Raw genomic sequence first — 20,914 nt, 5'->3', positions numbered from 1 at the left:
TGAATGACCGAGTCAGATCAAACCCTTCCTATGGGTCTGAACAGAGGAGGGAGGAACATGATTTGACTCAGTCCGCTTTCCTAGGGGATGACAGGACCTGGGCAAAGGCTCCCAGGCATGTTGGCTGTTTCCAGAGCTGGGCTGCAGTGGGGCAGGGCAGGGCGCCCTCCTCCAGCCTGACTTGAAGAACAAGCTCAGGACCCTTATGCTTGGCCTGAACTCAGGGGAAAGAGTCTTCAGGGGTGGGCCGAGGACCTCTCCCTGCAGCTCCTGGTAGATCCTGAGAAACTGCCCAGACCAAGGTCTCCTAGATGAAGGCAATAGCCCCAGCCACTGAAGTTTAAATTAGACTCCCTTTAATTGTCAACCTTGAGTCCACTTCCTGGCAGTTATCTATGGGCAGGGAAGTGATGGGTCTGTTGAGTTTCAAGGGACCAGGAGGGGCTCTGAGAGAAGGGGTATGGCCAGCGGACCTTGGAGGTGCTTCTAGGCTTAGCATTTCTGCACCATCACTCCTTGGAACCCTTGAAACCTCAGCCAGAGTATATTAAATGCTGTATCCCATTGTTAACCCTAGGGCCCTACTTTGGGGAAGGCAACTAGACAGGGTGTGTCCTCAAAGGGCAGGGGCATGAACAAACACTGCAGTATCCTTTTTTTTTTTTTCTTGAGACGGAGTTTTGCTCTTGTTACCCAGGCTAGAGTGCAATGGCACGATCTCAGCTCACTGCAACCTCTGCCTCCTGGGTTCAAGCAATTCTTCTGCCTCAGCCTCCCGAGTAGCTGGGACTACAGGCGCCTGCCACCATGCCCAGCTAATTTTTTGTATTTTTAGTAGAGACGGTGTTTCACCTTGTCGACCAGGATGGTCTCGGTCTCTTGACCTCGTGATCCACCCACCTCGGCCTCCCAAAGTGCTGGGATTATGGGCGTGAGCCACCGCGCCCGGCCGCAAACACTGCAGTATCTAGAGATGTATCAGGAAGCAGCTGGAGCAGCAGCCCTGAACCCCAAGTGAGCATGACAGGCACCCACCAGGATGGAATTGAGAGACAGAACGAGTTGGGGTTTATCTAATTTTTATTTATTTGAGACCAAGTCTCGCTCTGTCACCAAGGCTGGCATGTGATGGCACTATCTTGGCTCACTGCAACTTCTGCACCTGCCAAGTGGGTAACTGGGAATTGTCCCCACCCACTAAGGGTGACTTTGCTAATGTGCCCAAGTTCATGGGTGGGTAGTGGTATCCCAGTCCTCCTTTCTTTTTTTTTTTTTGAGGCAGAGTTTTACTCGTTGCCCTGGCTGGAGTGCAGTGGTGTGATGTCGGCTCACTGCCACCTCCGCCTCTTGGGTTCAAGCAATTCTGCTGCCTCAGCCTCCCGAGTAGCTGGGATTACAGGTGCCTGCCACCATGCCTGGCTAATTTTGCATTTTTACTAGAGACAGGGTTTCACCATGTTGATTAGGCTGGTCTTGAACTCAGGTGACCCACCTGCCTTGGCCTTTCAAAGTGCTGGGACTACAGGTCTGAGCCACTGCACGCCCAGCCTCCCAGTCCTTTTTATCCCAGTGAACTGCAGAAGCACCCTTTTTTTCAGTCCCCAGGATTTGGGCACTTCCTGGCTACTGGTCCCTGCTGAGGTCTGGGCCCCAGAGCAACAGGTGTCTGCTCCCACTGGCTCCCCAAGCCAGGGCCCTCGGAGGAATGCTGTATGTGAGTGCAGGCAGGGAGGTTGGGCTGGCTGGCTGCTTGGACACGGCAACTGCCCTCTCCATGGGCAACACTTATCCACACAGCATCCAACAATGAATCACCAAGGGAAAGCCGTCAGTCTCAGTCTACTCTAAGTAATGAACAGCTATTGCATCATTTCTTTCTCTCTTTTTTTATGGTGAAAAGATATACATATATTTAGAATTAGCCAGCTGGACTGTTAGATGATCCCAATTTTGTTTGCAACATCCAAAGCGTCGTAATCAGGAGCCAGTCGAACATATGCCTTCTTCTCTCCATCAGGCCGAATCAGGGTGCTGACCTTGGCCACATCAAGGTCATGGAGCTTCTTCACAGCCTGTTTGATCTGGTGTTTGTTGGCTTTAACATCCACAATGAACACAAGTGTGCAAGTGTGTTGTTGTCTTCTATCTTCTTCATGGCAGACTCAGTGGTCAGCGGAAACTTGATGATCGCATAGTGGTCAAGCTTGTTTCTCCTGGGGGCGCTCTTCCGAGGCTATTTGGGCTGCCTCCGGAGTCGCAGTGTCTTGGGCCGCTGGAAGGTGGGTGACGTGCGGATCTTCTTTCTTCTGTGGCTGTGGACACCTTTCAACACTGCCTTCTTGGCCTTTAAAGCCTTCGCTTTGGCTTCGGCTTTAGGAGGGGCAGGGGCTGCCTTCTTCGCTTTGGCTTCGGCTTTAGGAGGGGCAGGGGCTGCCTTCTTCGCTTTGGCTTCGGTTTTAGGAGGGGCAGGGGCTGCCTTCTTCGCTTTGGCTTCGGCTTTAGGAGGGGCAGGGGCTGCCTTCCTTGCTTTCGGCGCCATCTTGTCACATCATTTCTTTCTCTTTTTTGGAGACAGGGTCTTACCGTCACCTGGGCTGGTGTGCAATGGTGCAATCATAGGTCATTGCAGCCTCAAACTCCTCGGTGGCTGGGACTACAGGCACGTACCACTGTCCCTGGCTAATTTTTACTTACCTCTGTTTGAGACAGGATCTCATTGTATTACCCAGGCTAGAGTGCAATGACGCCATCTCGGCTCACTGCAACCCTCCCACCTCCCATAGTCTCCAGAGTAGCTGGGATTACAGTTGCACCATGATGCCTGGCTAGTTTTTTTTTTTTTTGTAGTTTCTGTAGAGACGGGGTGCCACCATGTTGCCCAGGCTGGCCTCAAACTCCCAAGGTCAAGCAATCCATCGGCCTTGGCCTCCCAAAGTGCTGGGATTACAGGCATGAGCCACCACACTCGGCCCCAGCTAATTTATTTATTTATAATTAATTATTTATCATTTTTTTAATAAGATGGGGTTTCACCATGATGGACTGGCTGGTCTGGAACTCCTGACCTCAGGTGATCCACCCACCTCGGCCTCCCAGAGTGCTAGGATTACAGGCGTAAGCCACCGTGCCTGGTCCCATAATTATTTTTTAAACAAAAGGTTTTTTTTTCTTTGTTTGAGATGAAGTCTCACCCTGTCACCCAGGCTGGAGTGCAGTGGCGCAATCTTGGCTCACTGCAACCTCTGCCTCCCGGGTTCAAATGATTCTCCTGCCTCAGCCTCTGGTAGCTGGGATTACAGGCACCAGCCACCAACTCAGCTATTTTTCTATTTTTAGTAGAGATGAGGTTTCACCATGTTGGCCAGGCAGGTCTTGAACTTCTGACCTCGTGATCTGTGTGCCTCAGCCTCTCAAAGCGCTGGGATTACAGGTGTTAGCCACCATGCCCAGGCCTTTTTTTTTTTTCGAGAGGGAGTCTTGCTCTGTCACCCAGGCTGGAGTGCAGTGGCCAGACCTCAGCTCACTGCAATCTCCGCCTCCTGGGTTCAAGAAATTCTCCTGCCTCAGCCTCTCGAGTAGCTAGGATTACAGGTGCACACCACCACGCCCAACTAATTTTTGTATTTTCAGTAGAGATGGGGTTTCACTATGTTGGCCAGGCTGGTGTCAAACTCCCGACCTCAGGTGATCCTACAGCCTTGGCCTCTCACAGTGCTGGGATTACAGGCATGAGCCACCACGCCAGGTGGGCCCCAGTTAATTTTTGAATCTTTTATAGAAACAAGGTCTCACTTGGTTGCCCTGGTCTCAAACTCCTGGCTTTCAGCAATTCTCCTGCTGCAGCCTCCCAGTGCTGGAATTACATGCATGGACTGTCCTGCCCAACCCCAGCTGCTTTTGCTTTTTTTTTTTTTTGAGACAGAGTTTCACTCCTGCTGCCCAGGCTGGAGTGCAATGTCGTGATCTCAGCTCACCACAATCTCTGCCTCCCAGGTTCCAGCAATTCTCCTGCCTTAGCCTGCTGAGTAGCTGGGATTACAGACATGCACCACCACGCCTGGCTAAAATTTTGTATTTTTAATAGAGGTTTCTCCATGTTGGTCAGGCTGTTCTTGAACTCCCGACCTCCGGTGATGTGCCCAACTCTGCCTCCCAGTGTTGGGATTACAGGTGGCAGCCACTGCGCCCAGTCAATTTTTACTTTTGAATAGAGGCGATCTCCAGCCATCCTCCTCCCTTAGCCTCCCAAAGTGCTGTAATCACAGGTGTAAGCCAGCCTCTACTGGGGCATTTTAATTCCTCAGTTCCCCCACACCCCCACCTGCAGGCAATATGCTCAGAGGGAAAATGCACTGCAGAAAGGGCGACTGCAAGTGCCTCAAATTCCTCAGGTAAGATGGGGATGAACAGAGAGGTGCGCTAGGTCTCCGGTCAGGTAACATTAACCAGGGGAGCGGGCTGGGACTGGGAAAAATGATGTGCCTGAAGGCACTGCCTACTTGTGACACCTTGAGAAAAAAATATGTATATACGAATTTTCTCATGAAGTTTCTCCATATGAAATAGTACTGAGGACTAGCTTGTAACCTTGGTAACACTTCTGAGACTGAAATTAACAATGGCTATTTTCTTTTTTGAGACAGGGTCTGTCACCCAGGCTGGAGTGCAGTGGTGTGATCACAGCTCACTGCGGCCTCGACCTCCCAGGATCAGGAGAATGCTCACATCCTCCTGAATAGCTGGGACAACAGTCATACACCACCATGCTCAGCCATTTAAAAATTTTTTTTTGGCAGGACATGGTGGCTCATGCCTATAGTCCTAGCACTTTGGGAGGCTGTGGGCAGATTGCCTGACCTCAGGAGTTTGAAAGCAGCCTGGCCAACACGGTGAAACCCCATCTTTACTAAAATACAAAGCATAGCTGGGGGTGGCAGTGTGTGCCTGTAGTCCCAGCTACTCGGGAGGCTGAGGCAGGAGAATTGCTTGAACCTGAGAGGCGGAGGTTGCAGTGAGCTGAGATCAAGCCACTGTACTTCAGCTTGGGCGACTGAGACTGTGTCTCAAAAAAAAATTTTCTTTTTAGAGACAGGGTCTTTCTATGTTGCCCAGGCTGGTTTCAAACTCCAGGACTCAAGCAATCCTCCTGCTTTGGCCTCCCAAAGTGCTCAGATTTACAGGCGTGTATTCTGTATTTTTTCTAAGAGCAAGGACAGGGCAGGCCCAGCTCTCAGACCTTTACTGGCGAGGGCTAGTGCAACCCTCACAGGTTTCGGAAGGGTGCATTATTCTTCCCCTCCTGCAGATGAAGAAGCTGAGAATTAGAGAGGCGGAGTCCCTTGACCCCACAAAGCAAGAGAGCCAGGATCAAGACAGAGGGAACCCTCGCCTTCACTCCTCCCAGAGGAGCTCAGCCTCCACAAGGGGGCTGGGCTGCCAAATCCCATTCATACTCGTTCCTTGCTGACTCAATGCTGCCCTCCCCACCCATGACACAAAAGGTCAGGGAGGCAGGGTGGGGCAAGGGAGGAAGTGGAAGAGGGGAAAAAGGAGGCGGAAGCCCCACCAAGGGGGTGGGGTGGGGTGGGGTAGGGGCCCAGCCAGACCTGAGGCCTGCTCCTGGGCTCCCTCTGGTGGGCAAGGGGTAGAGGAAGGAAGCCAGGGAGGAGACAGTAGGGCTGAGTCAACACATCTTTATTAAACACCTGTGGTTACTGGGAGGAGGCCATGATGCTGGACACACCTGTAGGGAAGGAGAGACCAGAGTGAAGGTGAGAAAGGCAGGAGACAAACCTCCAGCTACCTGCTACGGCACCCAAAATTCTTTAGGGGCAGACCACAAACTCCTTCCAGGTCCCAGTTACCATCACAAAGGCAGTTTAGTGCAGTATTTTAAAAACATGGACCCTGGAGCAAGGAGGGCTAGGTTTGAATTTCAGCTCTGCCAATTAACAGCTGGGTCACTTAGGCAAGTTACTGAACATCTCTGAGCATCACCTTCCTATCTTTACGGAGCACCTACCCTATAGGATTGGAGAACTAAATGAGGTGCTTAGAACAAAGTGCCAAGTTAAGTGTTGTTTGTAATTACCTCTATGATAATAATATTTACTATGTACTATTTGCAGGACGGAATCTCACTCTGTTGCCTAGGCTGGAGTGCAGTGGAGCGATCTCAGCTCACTGCAACCTCCACCTTCTGGGTTCAAGCGATTCTCCTGTCTCAGCCTCTGAGTATTTTGAACCTATCCTGCTGGGCCCAGGACACATAGCAATGGAGCCAGGACTGAGTCAGAAAGAACCCTCCCATCTACTTCCCCCAGGAGCCTGGGCTCCACCGCAGGGCTGGGCTCCTACCTCCTATTCATACCTGCCTCCTCCTCTTCCTTGCTGACTCAGCACTGCCCTCCCCACTGGTGACCTAAAAGGTCAGAAAGGTGGGGCGGGGTGACAGAAACCAAAGGGGAGAAGAAAGGCCCTTTCCTCCCTACAGAATCTTTTGCTGGAGTTCTCGCTGAGCAGTCACATGGCATTTGCAGCTGAGATGCCACAGGCCACAAGCGCAGGTGGCTGCCTGCTCAATGCTGTTCCCCGGTTAAGTATAAAATTAGCTGATTTGTGTTAAGAAGCCATGTTGTACCAAATGCACCTTTTTTTAAAAAAGGGATGGGGTTTCACCATATTGGCCAGGCTGGTCTGGAACTCCTGACCTCGTGATCCACCCACCCTGGCCTCCCAAAGTGCTGGGATTACAGGCGTGAGCCACCACGCCCAGCCCAAATGTACCTTTAAAACACCTAAATCACACTCAAGAGGGTGGGGGGGGTGGCCAGGATGAAGGGAGCAGCCTGCCCGTGACGCGCTCCCTGGCTCCAGGACATCTGTTCGGTGCCATGAGGAGCGGCAGTGATGCAGCCCCCAAGGCTGGAGTAACCACTGCACTCTCTTCAGTTGAGCAAGCAGCTGAGCCTGTGTTAGTTACATGTGTGTATCATCACAATGAACATTTAAGAACGGTGTGACTGGCTCTTTGCTAAGTGTTACATGTGTTTTCACGCTCGTGATTCTATGAGGTAGGTTTAGCAATTACAAGGAGGGCATCTACCTTATCGTGTTGCTGTGAGGATCAAAGAACATAAGAGAAAGGACCTAAGCCATGTTTATCCTAGTTACTGCTGCAGCTGTCCCCATTTTTCAGATGAGAAAACTGAGGCACACAGATGTGAAATCACCCAAAGTCGACAATCAAGATTCCTACTGTTCACCCGACTCCATGTCTACACACGAGGCCTCGACACCCCAAGGATTAAGGAGGGCCAACTGGTTAGGCCTCAGGAACGAGTAAGGGTGCAGAGACTTCTGTGAAGCCCTGCTGGGCCCCAGGAAATCTTGCCAAGAGCTATGGGGCAGGACACAGGGCCTCGAAGTTCCAGGAAAGACACCCAGCTCCCCGCCATTCCTCCCTGGGCGTGAACCCTGAGACAAAAGGTGAATGAGTCTGGCAGGTCCAGACCTGCCAGCCCTGAACATGTGCAGATCCACCCAGGTCCTCTGGGCCCGTCTTGGCCTCCCTTGAGGATACCCCCTTAGTCCCAAACCTCAAGGCCGTGGGCCACCACTCACTGTCGAAGTCAATCTTCTCCACGATGTTTTTGGGTTTAATGCTCTCTTCCTGGCTACAGATGAAGATCTGCCCCGACTCGTCGGCGCTCCAGCCATATTTGCTCATCCACACCTTTAGCTGGCTGTCTACAGGTGACAGGGGTAGTGAGGGGCTTCCGCCAGCCTAATCCCACAGTTCCAGGGGACTGGGAGGCAACAGGGTCATGGCTCAGGAGGCCAGGGCAGCCCCCACTCTCCCTCGGTATCTCCTGGACAGCAGCAGCTGGTCTGGTCTCCTGGATTCTGCCCCTGCCCTCCCATGGTTCATTCTCTGAATGGCAGCCAGAGGGAGCCTTTGAGCTCCCTCAGCCTCATCATCCTGGGGCTTCTGCCTGAATTTCTTTTTTTGAGACAGAGTTTCGTACTTGTTGCTCAGGCTGGAGTGCAATGGCGCCATCTTGGCTTACTGCAACCTCCGCCTCCTGGGTTCACGCAATTCCCATCTCAGCCTCCAAGTAGCTGGGATTACAGGCATTTGCCACCACACCCAGCTAATTTTGTATTTCCAGTAGAGACGGGGTTTCTCCAGGTTGATCAGGCTGGTCTTGAACTCCCAACTTCAGGTGACCCACCTGCCTTGGCCTCCCAAGTGCTGAGATTTCAGGTGTGAGCCACTGTGCCTGGCCAGTTGATTTTATTTTCTATGCCTCTCTTTTTTTGTCCCTGAACAAATCTTGGTTCCTAATAAGAACAGCGTATTTATCTACCTTTTCCCACAACCTATGTGAAACGGTTGCAAAATTATGACATGACCTTTACTACTAACAATACACCTTTTTTGCCCTTAGAAGATAGGCCAGCCAGGGGCTGGGTGCAGTGGCTCAGGCCAGTAATCCCAGCACTTTGGGAGGCTGAGGTGGGAGGATCACTTGAGCCCAGGAGTTTGAGATCAGCCTGGGCAACAAAGTGAGACCTCCATCTCTGTAAGGAAAAGAAAAAAAAAAAAGACAACTGCCTATAGTTCAGTTACCTGATGTATTTTTCTGTGCAACTATTATCATTTGGATACAGGTTCATGTAATGGTCTTTATATGCAATTCTAAGTCATGTTCACATGCTTTAATTTCCTTTCACTTATAAATACGTAAAACATCTACCTGATGTAAAGCACTTAGTGTAATGTACGACATAAAATGTCCAATAATAGCTTCCACTTGGCCAGACGTGGTGGCTCACGCCTGTAATCCCAGAACTTCTGGAGGCCAAGGTGGGCGGATCACTTGAGTTCAGGAGTTCAAGACCAGCCTGGCCAATGTGGTGAAACCCTTGCTGGTACACAGGAGGCACTCTATTAATGCAGAAAACATGAGCAAATGGTATAGGATCTCCCTCAAGGCAGGGCCTGTCTTTTTGTTTTTTTTTTTTGAGATGGGAGTTTCACTCTTGTTACCCAGGCTGGAGTGCAATGGTGCGATCTCAGCTCACCGCAGCCTCCGCCTCCTGGGTTCAGGCAATTCTCCTGCCCCAGCCTCCTGAGTAGCTGGGATAACAGGCATGTGCCACCGTGCCCAGCTAATTTTTTGTATTTTTAGTAGAGACGGGGTTTCACCATGTTGACCAGGATGGTCTCGATCTCTTGACCTCGTGATCCACCCGCCTTGGCCTCCCAAAGTGCTGGGATTACAGGCGTGAGCCACTGTGCCCAGCCTAGGGCCTGTCTTATACCAAGTTCTTATTTCCTTCCTGGACTGGGCCTTCCATACTGACCTGATGAGACCTGGACAGGCCCATTGGAAGAGCTGACTGAGGTCCACTGCCCTAGCCACCCCCAACCTCCCAGATGTGCACAAGGACACAGAGGGTATTACCTGATAGATCCCCGAGCATCTCGGCCAACAGCCAACGGTCGATGTGCTGGTAAGTGATACCCACGACATGGCAGATGACTGTGGAGGTCAGAGAAAAAAATGGTGAGGAGCTGTCTCCCTGGACCTGGCTGCCACTCCCCACCCCTTCCCCTTGCAGAGCCCAGGCTCAGAGACAGACTCACACTTTCGGACAGAATCTTCAAAGCCAGTTATACCTTCCAAGAGGTCCATGTTTTCATCCAGGGCTTGCTGTAATGGGAATTGATGTTCATAATATTTATCCTTTTAAATTATTTGTCTTTATTTTTATTTATATATAAAGATGGGGTCTCACTACGATGCCCAGGCTGGTCTTGAATCTCTGGGCTCAGGTGATCTTCCTGCCTCAGCCTCCCAAAGTGCTCGGATTTTTTGCTGTTGTGTGACAGAGACGAGGACTCACTGTATTGCCCAGGCTGGTCTCAAACTTCTGGGCTCAAGTGATCTGCCCATGTTGGCCTCCCGAAGTTTTGGGATTACAGGCATGAGCCACCACTCCCAGCCTACATGGTAATCTTATATATCAACAATGTTCACATCCGTAATGTTAACAACAATAGCAGCTGTCAGGCCAGGCGTGGTGGCTCATGCCTGTAATCCCAGCACTTTGGGAGGCTGAGGTGGGTGGATCACTTGAGGTATGGAGTTTGAGACCATCCTGTCCAACATGGTGAAACTCCATCTCTACTAAAAATACAGAAATTAGCCAAGCGTGGTAGTGGGTGCCTGTAATCTGTAATCCCAGCTACTTGGGAAGATGAGGCAGGAGCCTTGCATGAACCTGGGAGGCAGAGGCTGCACTGAGCCAAAATCGTATCATTGCACTCTAGCCTGGGTGACAGAGCCATACTCAGACTCAAAAGAAAAAAAAAAAAAAAAAGCAGCTACCATTTGAGCATTGACCCCACATGGTTGCCAGTCGTCTGAGCACAACTCTGTGATGTAAGTTACATCCATTTTAGAGATGAGGAAACCAGGGCATTTAGGTGATTTGCCCAAATTCCTGGAGCTCACATGAGGCTTGAACCTGGCAGGCAGAAACCACATCCCTGAGAAGGGAGACAGACACATACTGGCTCAGTGTATTCAGCCAGCTCCCCTTGCTTCTGTCTCACTCAGAGAAAAGGCCAATCTTCTTACCATAGCCCATGAGGCCACACAGAATCTGTCTGTCACCTCTGTGCCCTCACCTCCGCCCACTCACCCTGCTCCAGCCACAGGGGCCTCCCCACTGCTCCCCAAACCCGCCAGGCACCCACGCACACCAGGCCCTTTGCACTGGCTGTTCCTGTGTGTGGAATTCTCCTCCTCCATGGCTACCACCCTCCCCTCCTTCAGGTTTCTGCTCAAATATCAGCTCCATGGCACAGGTTCCCTCTAACAGAAGGGAGGGAAATGAGGAACCCACAGGGATGCCAAGAAGGTGCAGCCAGTGAGGTGGGCAAAACCCAGATCTGTGGCCGGGGATGGTGGCTCAACCTGTAATCCCAGCACTTTGGGAGGCCGAGGCAGGAGGATCACTTTAGGCCAGAAGTTCAAGACCAGCCTGGTCAATGTGGCAAAACCCCACCTCTACTAAAACTATAAGTATTAGTCAGGCGTAGTGGTATGTGCCTGCAATCCCAGGTACTCAGGGGGCTGAAGTGGGAGGATCACTTGATCACACTGGCCTTGGAGGTTGAAGCTGCAGTGAGCTGTGTTTGCATCACTGCACTGTGGCCTGGGTGACAGAGTGAGACCCTGTCTCAAAAAAAAAAGTATGCAGTCAGTTGCACATAAAATGTCAGGGTCTGGGATGGAAACAGGTGTGATTTCTGTGGTGGCTGCTTCTATTTTCTCCTAAGACAAGAAACCAGATCATAAGTTGAGGTGAAAAGAAAGGGAGGTGAGAAGAAAGCATGAGGAAATGTCCAGAGTTGGGGAAGGAAGACCTCAGCTGCAGCTGGGGATGGGAGACATATGCGATTTAAGAGAAGGAAGCAGAATGGAGGAACCCGCAAAGAAAGAGGGCTGGAGCTACTGGTCAGGCCCAAGAATAGGGGGATGGAGATGCCATGGGGGTGAGCTGAGAAGCTCGAAGGAAGTGGGCAGAGTGAATATGCTGGAAACACAGGGAGAGGAGGGGAGCCATTATTGGTGAGGGCACTGGCTCCCAACATTGGCCAGATGTCCAGATCACCCAGGATAACTTTTTAAAATCCCAAGGCCTAGGCTACACTGAACCAATTACATCAGACTCTGTGAGGGCAGGGCCCAAAGATCAGTATCAATTTTTAAAAATGCCTCAGAGGGCCAGGAGTGGTGGCTCATGCCTGTAGTCCCAGAACTTTGGGAGGCCGAGGCAGGCAGATCACTTGAAGTTAAGAGTTCAAGACCAGCCTGGCCAACATGGTGAAATCCCACCTCTACTAAAAGTACAAAAATGAGCCGAGCGTGGTGGTGCATGCCTGTAGTCCCAGGTACTTGGGAGGTCGAGGCAGGAAAATCGCTTGAACCCGGGAGGCGGAGGTTGCAGTGAGTTGAGATTGCGCCACTGTGCTACAGCCTGGGCAACAGAGTGAGACTTTGTCTCAAAAATAAATAAATAAACAAATAAAAAGGAAAAGAAAATAGGCTGGGCACAGTGGCTCACGCCTGTAACCCCAGCACTTTGGGAGGCCAAGGTGGGTGGATCATGAGGTCAGGAGTTCAAGACCAACCCCGTCTCTACTAAAAATACAAATAATAATAACAATAATTAGCCAGGCGTGGTGATGGGCATCTGTAATTCCAGCTACAGGGGAGGCTGAGGCAGAGAATTGCTTGAACTCTGGAAGCTGAGGTGGCAGTGAGCCAAGATCGTGCCACTGCACTCCAGCCTGGGCGGGCGAGAGAGTGAGACTTCGTCTCAAAAAAAAAAAAAAAAAAAAAACCTGGGTGCAGTGGCTCACGCCTATAATCCCAGCACTTTGGGAGGCCGAAGTGGGTGGATCACGAGGTCAAGAGATAGAGACCATCCTGGTCAACAAGGTGAAACCCCGTCTCTACTAAAAATACAAAAATTAGCTGGGCATGGTGGTGCACACCTGTAGTCCCAACTACTCGGGAGGCTGAGGCAGGAGAATTGCTTGAACCCAGAGGTAGAGGTTGCGGTGAGCTGAGATCGTGCCATTGCACTCCAGTCTGGGTAACAACAGCGAAACTCCGTCTCCAAAAAAAAAAGAAAAAAGAAAAAAAATGCCTCAGAGGCCCAATGTGCAGAGAACTGGCCCAGGGTATAACTGAAACAGAAGGGCTAAGGTCAGATGTAGCACAAGATAGCTGGCCAAGAGATCAAGGAACCCAGAGGTCTGGGTGGTCAAAGGATCTGCTGTGTGACTTTCTAATCATCTAAGAATTAGGGAGTGGTATAGAGCACCAGTGAGAAGGAGCTGAATTCATCAAGAAACAAAAACCAGTCATCAGAGGGTCTGATACCAACAAATCGGGGCAGGAAGTGATGACATGTGCACTTTAAGACTGGGGGTTTCTGGCCGGGCACGGTGGCTCACGCCTGCAATCCCAGCAGTTTCAAAGGCCAAGGCAGGCAGATCACCTGAGGTCAGGAGTTGAAGACCAGCCTGGCCAACATGGTGAAATCCCATCTCTACTAAAAATACAAAAATTAGCTGGGCATGATGGCACGCACCTGCAATCCTAGCCACTTGGGAGGCCGAGGCAGGAGAATTGCTTGAACCTGAGAGGCGGTGGTTGCAGTGAGCCAAGATCACGCCATGCACTCCAGCCTGGGCAACAGTGTGAGACTGTCTCAAAACAACCAAAAAACAAACAAAGAAAAAACAACAAAAAGACTGGGGGTTTCAGAAGGGACAGGAGCAGGAAGTGATCTAGCCTACTCAGGAGTCTGCAGAAATAGGGGGCCAGGTTCCAGTTATAGCAAGAAAGGCAGAGCACGTCAGACAGGCAGAAGAGATGGAGAATTTCTTTCTTTCTTGAGATAGGGTCTTGCTCTGTTGCCCAGGTTGGAGTGCAGTGGTGCGATCAGGCTCACTCCCAGGCTCAAGCGACCCTCCCACCTTAGCCTCCTGGGTAGCTGGGAGTATAGGCACATACCACCACACCCAGTTAATTTTCAGTTTTGTAGAGATGAGGTCTCACTATGTTGCTCAGGCTGGTCTGGAACTCCTGGCCTCAAGCGATCCTCCCGCCTCCGCCTCCACAAGTACTGGAATCACAGGTGAGACGCTACGCCCAGCCACTAGAGGACTTCTGATCAAAGGTGGGTACCAGAGGGCCCAATGGAAAGACAGGAGAGAGGGGAAAGGGTCGGCCGCAGCCTGTGGGCATGGGGATGACCTGTGAGTACCCACTCTGCGAGAGGATGATAATTCCACAAAATCACAAGTGCAGAGCACCAGGCCCACCATCAAAACAGGAAGACAGTCAATGCGCACACTTGTTACTTTTAGCATTCAGCTCTACACGGCCCTGCCATCTCCCCTGCCCCTGGACCCAGGAAGTTACCCAGAAGGTCTGGAAGTGGCAGGTCTCCAGCAGGTCCCCGAGGTACAAAATCTGCCGGATTGGCCGTTCTTCTTGCTGGCAGGAGAAGTGTTAAGGAAAAGTGCCCTTGGAGCCTAAGGCTGGGCCCCAGGTCACCACTCCCCACCTATCTTCTAACTGCTTTCTTCCAAAGGTTCAGCCGAGAAAAAGAGCTGGAAAAGGAAGCCAGTTGATTTCTCCTGAGGTTTGTGAGGGAGAAAGGATTTGGCGGCAGGACTGGTTGTAATGACAAAAGATGAAAAATGATGTCCCTGGCCTGGTGGCTCACGCCTATAATCCCAGCACTTTGGGAGGATGAGGTGCACAAATCACTTGAGGTCAGGAGTTCCAGACCAGCCTGGCCAACATGGTGAAACCCCGTCTCTACTAAAAATACAAACATCTGCTGGGTGTGGTGGCGGGTGCCTGTAATCCCAGCTACTCAGGAGGCTGAGGCAGGAGACTCACTTGGAGGCAGAGGTTGCAGTGAGCCAAGAATGTGCCACTGACTCCAGACTGGGCTACAGAGCGAGACTCCCATCTCAAAAAAAAAAAAAAATTAAATAATTTTAAAAAGCCAGGTACAGTGGCTCATGTCACTAATCCAGCACTTTGGGAGGCTGATGCAGGCAGATCACAAGGTCAAGACATCAAGACCAGCCTGGTCAACATGGTGAAACCCTGTCTCTACTAAGAATATAAAAATTAGTTGGGCATGGTGGCATGCTCCTGTGGTCCCAGCTGCTCAGGAGGCTGAGGCTGGAGAATAGCTTGAACCCAAGAGGTAGAGTTTGCAGTGAGCCGAGATTGCGCCACTTTGGGAGGCCCGGGTGGGTGGATCACCTGAGGTCAGGAGTTCAAGACTAGCCTGGCCAACATGGAGAAACCCTGTCTCTACTAAAACTACAAAAATTAGCTGGGTGTGGTGGCACATACCTGCGGTCCCAGCTGCTCAGGAGGCTGAGGCAGGAGAATAGCTTGAACCTGGGAGGTGGAGGTTGCAGTGAGCCAATATTGCACCACTGTACTCCAGCCTGGGCGACAGAGTGAGACTCCGTCTCAAAAACCAAACAAAAGAAAACAAACCAAGCCCTGCATCATTCCTATGTCAATCTTCCTCTATTTCTTCGACAGTGCCGAGCTCTGCTTCCTTGAGCCCACGAGTGTCCTCTCTGCTTGGACCACCTTTGTCTACCCTTCCCTAACTCCTTGTTTTAGATGTTCCCTCCTCCAGGAGACCCTGCTTTATTGTTTCTAGTTAAAAACACAGAAGAGTGAACAATGGCAAGAAAGGTCTTCCCTCCCGTCTCACAGCCATCCTTCCTAAGAGGTAACAGCCACTTGCAATTCTTCAGTACCTTTCCAGAGACTTCTCTCTAGAAATGTAAATCCAGATGGCTGTGTGCATGTCCACATATTCCCCCGCCCAAATGGTCCAGTGCCTGCTCTAGCTCTTCTTTTTCTTTTTTTCCTGGAGACAGTCTTGCTCTGTTGCCCAGGTTGGAATGCAGTGGCACAGTCTTGACTCACTGCAACTTCCACCTCCCAGGTTCAATGATCCTCCTGCCTCAGCCTCCCAAGTACCTGGGACTATAGGCGTGTACCACTGTGCCCAGCTAAGTTTTTGTATGTTTAGTAGAGATGGGGTTTCACCATGTTGGCCAGGCTGGTCTCAAACTCCTGACCTCAGATCTAATGCTGGGATTAGAGGTGTGAGTCCCTGTGCCCGGCCGCTCTGGCTCTTCTAACCCAATCCTGACCACTCCAGGCCATCACTGTCTCCTCACTGGGCTGTGACAACTTTCTGAGAGCAGGGCCCAGGTCTGTCTCAGTCATCACAGTGTCCTAGCCCCATCCAGCACTGACAGGCTGGACCAGAGCAGGCATTTGGTGTCTGTGGATGCACCCACAGACCATCTCCCGAGAATTCACGTACCTTGACTCTGGCCCCCTCCCATTCACCCCCCAACCCAGGGCAGGAAGGATACATGCGCCTGGTCAATCATGCACTTGCACAGGGTGAAGTCGGTGTGTGGCAGATTGGTGAGGGCCTTCAGCAGGATCTGGGCGGTGACTGTGGTCTGGAAGAAGGCTGGGTTGAACTGGTACCTAAGAAAGAGAACAAGAGACGTGGCCACAGTGGAACCTCCAAGTCCCCAACCCTCACCAGGTGCCAGGCTGTCCACTGCTTTAGCAGAGTTTGGGAATTGGACATGCCTGGGTTCCAATCCCAATCCCAGTGCTTCCTGGCTGTGTAACCTTCACCTCCCTGAGCCCACTTTTCTCCTCTGTGAACAGGGACAGTTAACGCCCACAACCACCCAATGGGGTAGACACGGCTAAGTGATTCACTCACAGAGAAACAGCAGCAGTGGTCTGGAATAGTGGTTAAGGAACCAGGGCCAGACTGCCTTGGTTTAAACCTCCTCCTGAGTGACTTTAAACTACTTACTTATGACACGAGGAGCAGAGAAGAGAGAGATTAAGAGGCACTGAAAGGCTGAGGACCAGAGAAAGGAAACTGAGGGGCTACAGCTTCCTCCCTTGCAAAACAGGACAACAGACCCGGGTGTGTGTGTGTGTGTGTGTGTGTGTGTGTGTGTCTCACACCTGTAATCCCAGCACTTTGGGAGGCTGAGGCAGGTGGATCACTTGAGGCCAGGAGTTCGAGAGCAGCCTGGCCAACATGGTGAAATTCCATCTCTACTAAAAATACAAAAATTAGCCAGGTGTGGTGGTACATACCTGTAGTCACAGCTACTTAGGAGGTTGAGGCAGGAGGATCACATGAACTTGGGAGGCAAAGGTTTCAGTGAGCTGAGATCATGAGAGCATGCCAAGGCATTCCAGACTGGGGAACAGGGTGAGACCCTGTCTCAAAACAAAAACAAAAACAAAACAAAAACATAGTAGCTTCGTAAAAATTAAAAAATCAAAAAAGAAAGGAAGCACCCAAGCACCCAAATAAAATTAGCTGGGCTTGGTGGTGCATACCTGTAGTCCCAGCTGAGGTTGTAGTAAGCCATGACTGTGCCACTGTAAAGGCCAGGCACAGTGGCTCACGCCTGTAATCCCAGCACTTTGGGAGGCTGAGGTGGGTAGATCACCTGAGGTCAGGAGTTCAAGACCAGCCTGACCAACATGGTGAAACCCCGTCTCAACTAAAAATACAAAAATTAGCTGAGTGTGGTGGCGCACATCTGTAATCCCAGCTACTCGGGAGGCTGAGGCAGGAGACTCGCTTGACCTCGGGAGGAGGAGATTACAGTGAGCTGAGATCACGCCACTGCACTCCAGCCTGACAACAAAGCAAGACTCTGTCTAAAAGAAAACGAAACAAAACAACAAAAAAAAACTACCACCACACTGGATGGATCTCACAAACCCAGTGCTGAGTAGCAAATGCCAGACACAGAAGGGTTTGTGCTGTATGCACTCCATCTGTATCATGTTCTAAGCAGGCAAACCTGAGCTAAGCTGATCCAGATGTATGCATGCATGGTAAACCATCACAAAAAGCCAGGCCATGAGAGCATGGGGGACCCCGGGAGTTGGTTAGTGCAGAGCATATAGGGTAAAGAGCCTGTGGTGCTAGCAACAATGATGTAGGCTTTCATTTATTAATTTGTTAAACTACATGTTTGCTTAATGTATTATTAGCCTGTACATGCGTTCCGTTTTTATTTATTTATTTTTGAGACGGAATTTCGCTCCTGTTACCCAGGCTGGAGTGCAATGGCACAATCTCGGCTCACCGCAACCTCTACCTCCTGGGTTCAGGCAATTCTCCTGCCTCAGCCTCCTGAGTAGCTGGGATTACAGGCACGTGCCACCATGCCCAGCTAATTTTTTTGTATTTTAGTAGAGATGCGGTTTCACCATGTTGACCAGGATGGTCTCGATCTCTTGACCTTGTGATCCACCCGCCTCGGCCTCCCAAAGTGCTGGGATTACAGGCTTGAGCCACCGCGTCCGGCCTGTTTTATTTATTTTTGAGATGGGGTCTCACTCTCTTGACCAGGCTGGAGTACAGTAGCTCGATCTCGGTTCACTGCAAACTCTGCCTCCCAAGCTCAAGCAATTCTCCTGCCTCAGCCTCTCAAGCAGCTGGGACTACAGCCGTGCACCATTAGGCTCAGCTAATTTTTTGTAGAGACAGGGTTTTGCCATGTCACCTAGGCTGCTAATTCTTAATTTTTTTTTCTTTTTGAGAAAAAGAAGGGTCTCACTCTGTCCCCCAGGCTGGAGTGCAGTGATGCATCATGGCTCACTGCACCTGGATCTCCCAGGCTTAAGTGATCCTCCCACCTCAGCCTCTCAAGTACCTGGAACTACAACCACACGCCACCACATTAATTTTTAAATTTTTTTTAAATACAGTCTGGGTCTTGCTATGTTGCCATGGTTGGTCTTAAACTCTTTGGCTCAAGTGATTCTCCCGCCTCAGCCTCCCAAAGTGCTGGGATTACAGGCATGAGCCCCTGCACCCATCCTTAATTGATTTTTTTTTTTTTTGAGACGGAGTTTCACTATTGTTACCCAGACTGGAGTGCAGTGGCACGATCTCAGCTCACCGAAACCTCCGCCTCCTGGGTTCAAGCAATTCTCCTGCCTCAGCCTCCCGAGTAGCTGGGACAACAGGCGTGCACCACCATGCCCAGCTAATTTTTGTATTTTTAGTATAGATGGGGTTTCACTTTGTTGACCAGGATGGTCTCGATCTCTTGACCTCGTGATCCACCTGCCTCGGCCTCCCAAAGTGCTGGGATTATAGGCGTGAGCCACCGCGTCCAGCCCTCCTTAATTGATTAAAAAAAAAAAAAAAAATCCCTCCAGGCCAGTGGCTCATGCCTATAACCCTAGAAATGTGGGAGGCCAAGACGGGCAGATCATCTGAGGTCAGGAGTTTGAGACCAGCCTGACCAACATAGAGAAACCCTGTCTCTACTAAAAATACAAAATTAGCTGGGCATGGTGGTACATGCCTGTAATCCCAGCTACTTGGGAGCCTGAGGCAGGAGAACTGCTTAAATCCGGGAGGTGGAGGTTGCTATGAGCTGAGATCATGCCAGCCTGGGCAACAAGAGTGAAACTCCATCTTAAAAAGAAAAAAACCCCAAACCATCCCTCCTCCTGTCCCAACTTCCTTTGCTTTCTAGTCTTGCACACCAAAAGATGCTGCATTGTGCAGGATACCTCCGGCCTCCCCCTTGTCCTGTACTGGGAGTGGCACCCCACTAGCTGCTGGCACAGGAGTGAAGACAGAGAGCCAGACACTTACAGTTTCAGAACAGCCAGGTTGGCTTCCAGATCATAGGCATTTTCCTTGGCCTGTGTCTCCACATAGCGCTCCAGGGTGGCCAGGTTCTCAGGATTGTACCTAAAGCAGAATCAAGAAGAGTGTACAAAGAGGAGACAGAAGCTGAGGCCAGTCACTTTACTGAGCAAGGGGCCACTGGAATGTGCTCCTCCCTCCCTTCCCCTTTAAACCTGGCACAGGCCACTTGCTTTATTCAGGTAGTGAGTTATGTCCAGTATAATTGCTAATAAAACTTATCCCAGACCTCTCGCCTAAGTTCTAAACTCCACTGGAGCCCTGGGTCTTGCCTATGATGCCCCCCTCAACCTCTGAGCCAGTCACTGTAGCTTGTACACCTGGCCTCCTGAACATCTCTGCTACTCACCCCTTGGGTGACCCAGCTCAGGTCTCCACCCTGATCCTGCCCCATCTTCTCCTGCCTACCTCGCTGCCTACTTCCCCCATTTTTGCCTGAACACTCTGGCCTTTGCTTCCCCCATTTCGGTTGTAACCTCTCCCGGCTATAACCGTCTGGTTCGTCTCCCTTATGGAATGGGAACTCAGACAGAGAAAGCATGATCTGCCGCTGTCTGATTCACCTATTGTTCCCAGCATAGCCTAGCACTCACAGTTTATTTCAGTAAACTCGTGGCAAATGAATGACGTTAGGGGCAGAGAAAGGGAGGCATTAAGAGGCACTCAAAGGAGGCCGAGCAGAGAAGGAAACCTTAAGGCAATTTAAGGCAATTCAATTAGACACTAGGCGGGGGAGGTGGCTTACATCTGTAATCCCAGCACTTTGGGAGGCCGAGGCAGGCGGATCATGAGGTCAGTAGCTCGAGATCAGCCCGACCAACACAGTGAAACCCCGTCTCTACTAAAAATACAAAAATTAGCCCGGCGTGGTGGCGCGCGCCTGTAATCCTAGCTACCTGGGAGGCTGAGGCAGAATAGCTTGAACCCGGGAGGCGGAGATTGCAGTGAGCCGAGATTGTGTCACTGCACTCCAGCCTGGGCAAAAGAGCGAGACGCCGTTTCAAGAAAAAGGAAAGAAAAACGGAGACTGAATGGTAGGCAAGATTCTCTCGCTTTAAGGCCTTTGCAGTGCTGTACCTCCCTCCCTCCACGCCTTCCTCTCTCTCTCTTTCTTTCAGGGACGGGGGTTTTGCTAGCTATGTTGCCCAGGCTGGTCTCGAACTCCTGGGCTCAAGCGACCTGCCTGCCTCGGCCTCCCAAAGTGCTAAAAGCACAGGCGTGAAGCACTGCGCCCAGCTCAGTGCCGTTTCTTCAGCATCTCCTCTTCCAGGGGGATAGAGAAACCCCACCCCGCGGCAAGCCCAGGTCCCTGACCACCCCTTGCTGTCTCCGGAAAACCTCTTCTCCGCCCCGCATGGCCACCCCGCTCCCTCCGGCCGAGCTCAGACCTGTCGATACCCTTGAGCAACTTGCCCACGTTGGCTCTCATCTGCTCAAACATCGCCATGACTACTGTCGTCTTCCACAACCAGGGCTGGAGGCTAACACCGGCTTGGCACGGCGTCCTCGAGGACGGGAAAAGGAAGAGGCGATGGAAACGGAAACGACG

The 20,914-nt window shown here is 51.2% G+C and overlaps 1 protein-coding gene and 1 pseudogene across 2 annotated transcripts; both read right to left on the bottom strand.

Annotated features, from left to right (window-relative positions):
* Positions 1 to 1,807: 1,807 nt before the first annotated feature.
* On the bottom strand, positions 1,808 to 2,672 carry LOC144580738 (large ribosomal subunit protein uL23 pseudogene; annotated as a pseudogene).
* Positions 2,673 to 5,677: 3,005 nt separating this feature from the next.
* Positions 5,678 to 20,895, bottom strand: EIF3K (eukaryotic translation initiation factor 3 subunit K). 2 transcript variants are annotated; one of them, XM_002762086.7, is made up of 8 exons: positions 20,754 to 20,895; positions 19,312 to 19,410; positions 16,019 to 16,139; positions 14,013 to 14,087; positions 9,653 to 9,719; positions 9,471 to 9,548; positions 7,624 to 7,749; positions 5,678 to 5,743 (listed from the first exon to the last, which is right to left on the bottom strand). In XM_002762086.7, exons 1-8 carry the CDS (start codon positions 20,810 to 20,812, stop codon positions 5,712 to 5,714), a joined length of 657 nt encoding a protein of 218 aa, XP_002762132.1. In that variant the 5' UTR covers positions 20,813 to 20,895; the 3' UTR covers positions 5,678 to 5,711. The 2 variants fall into 2 exon arrangements, with proteins under 2 accessions (XP_002762132.1, XP_035140246.1); XM_035284355.3 differs by lacking the exon at positions 5,678 to 5,743 and adding an exon at positions 6,381 to 6,421.
* Between the last annotated feature and the right edge of the window lie 19 nt (positions 20,896 to 20,914).

The sequence above is a fragment of the Callithrix jacchus genome, chromosome 22 (genome assembly GCF_049354715.1).
Source record: "Callithrix jacchus isolate 240 chromosome 22, calJac240_pri, whole genome shotgun sequence".
NCBI classification, from domain to species: Eukaryota; Metazoa; Chordata; class Mammalia; order Primates; family Cebidae; genus Callithrix; species Callithrix jacchus.
This window is presented reverse-complemented; position numbering and strand designations above follow the sequence as displayed.

Coding starts and splice junctions, on each gene's coding strand:
- EIF3K (XM_002762086.7), bottom strand. CDS start 20,812: ATGGCGATGTTTGAGCAGATGAGAGCCAACGTGGGCAAGTTGCTCAAG. Junction 14,088..16,018: donor GCATGATTGACCAGGCGCAT/GTATCCTTCCTG, acceptor TTCTCCTGCCAG/CAAGAAGAACGGCCAATCCG. Junction 7,750..9,470: donor GATGCTCGGGGATCTATCAG/GTAATACCCTCT, acceptor TGTCACCTGTAG/ACAGCCAGCTAAAGGTGTGG.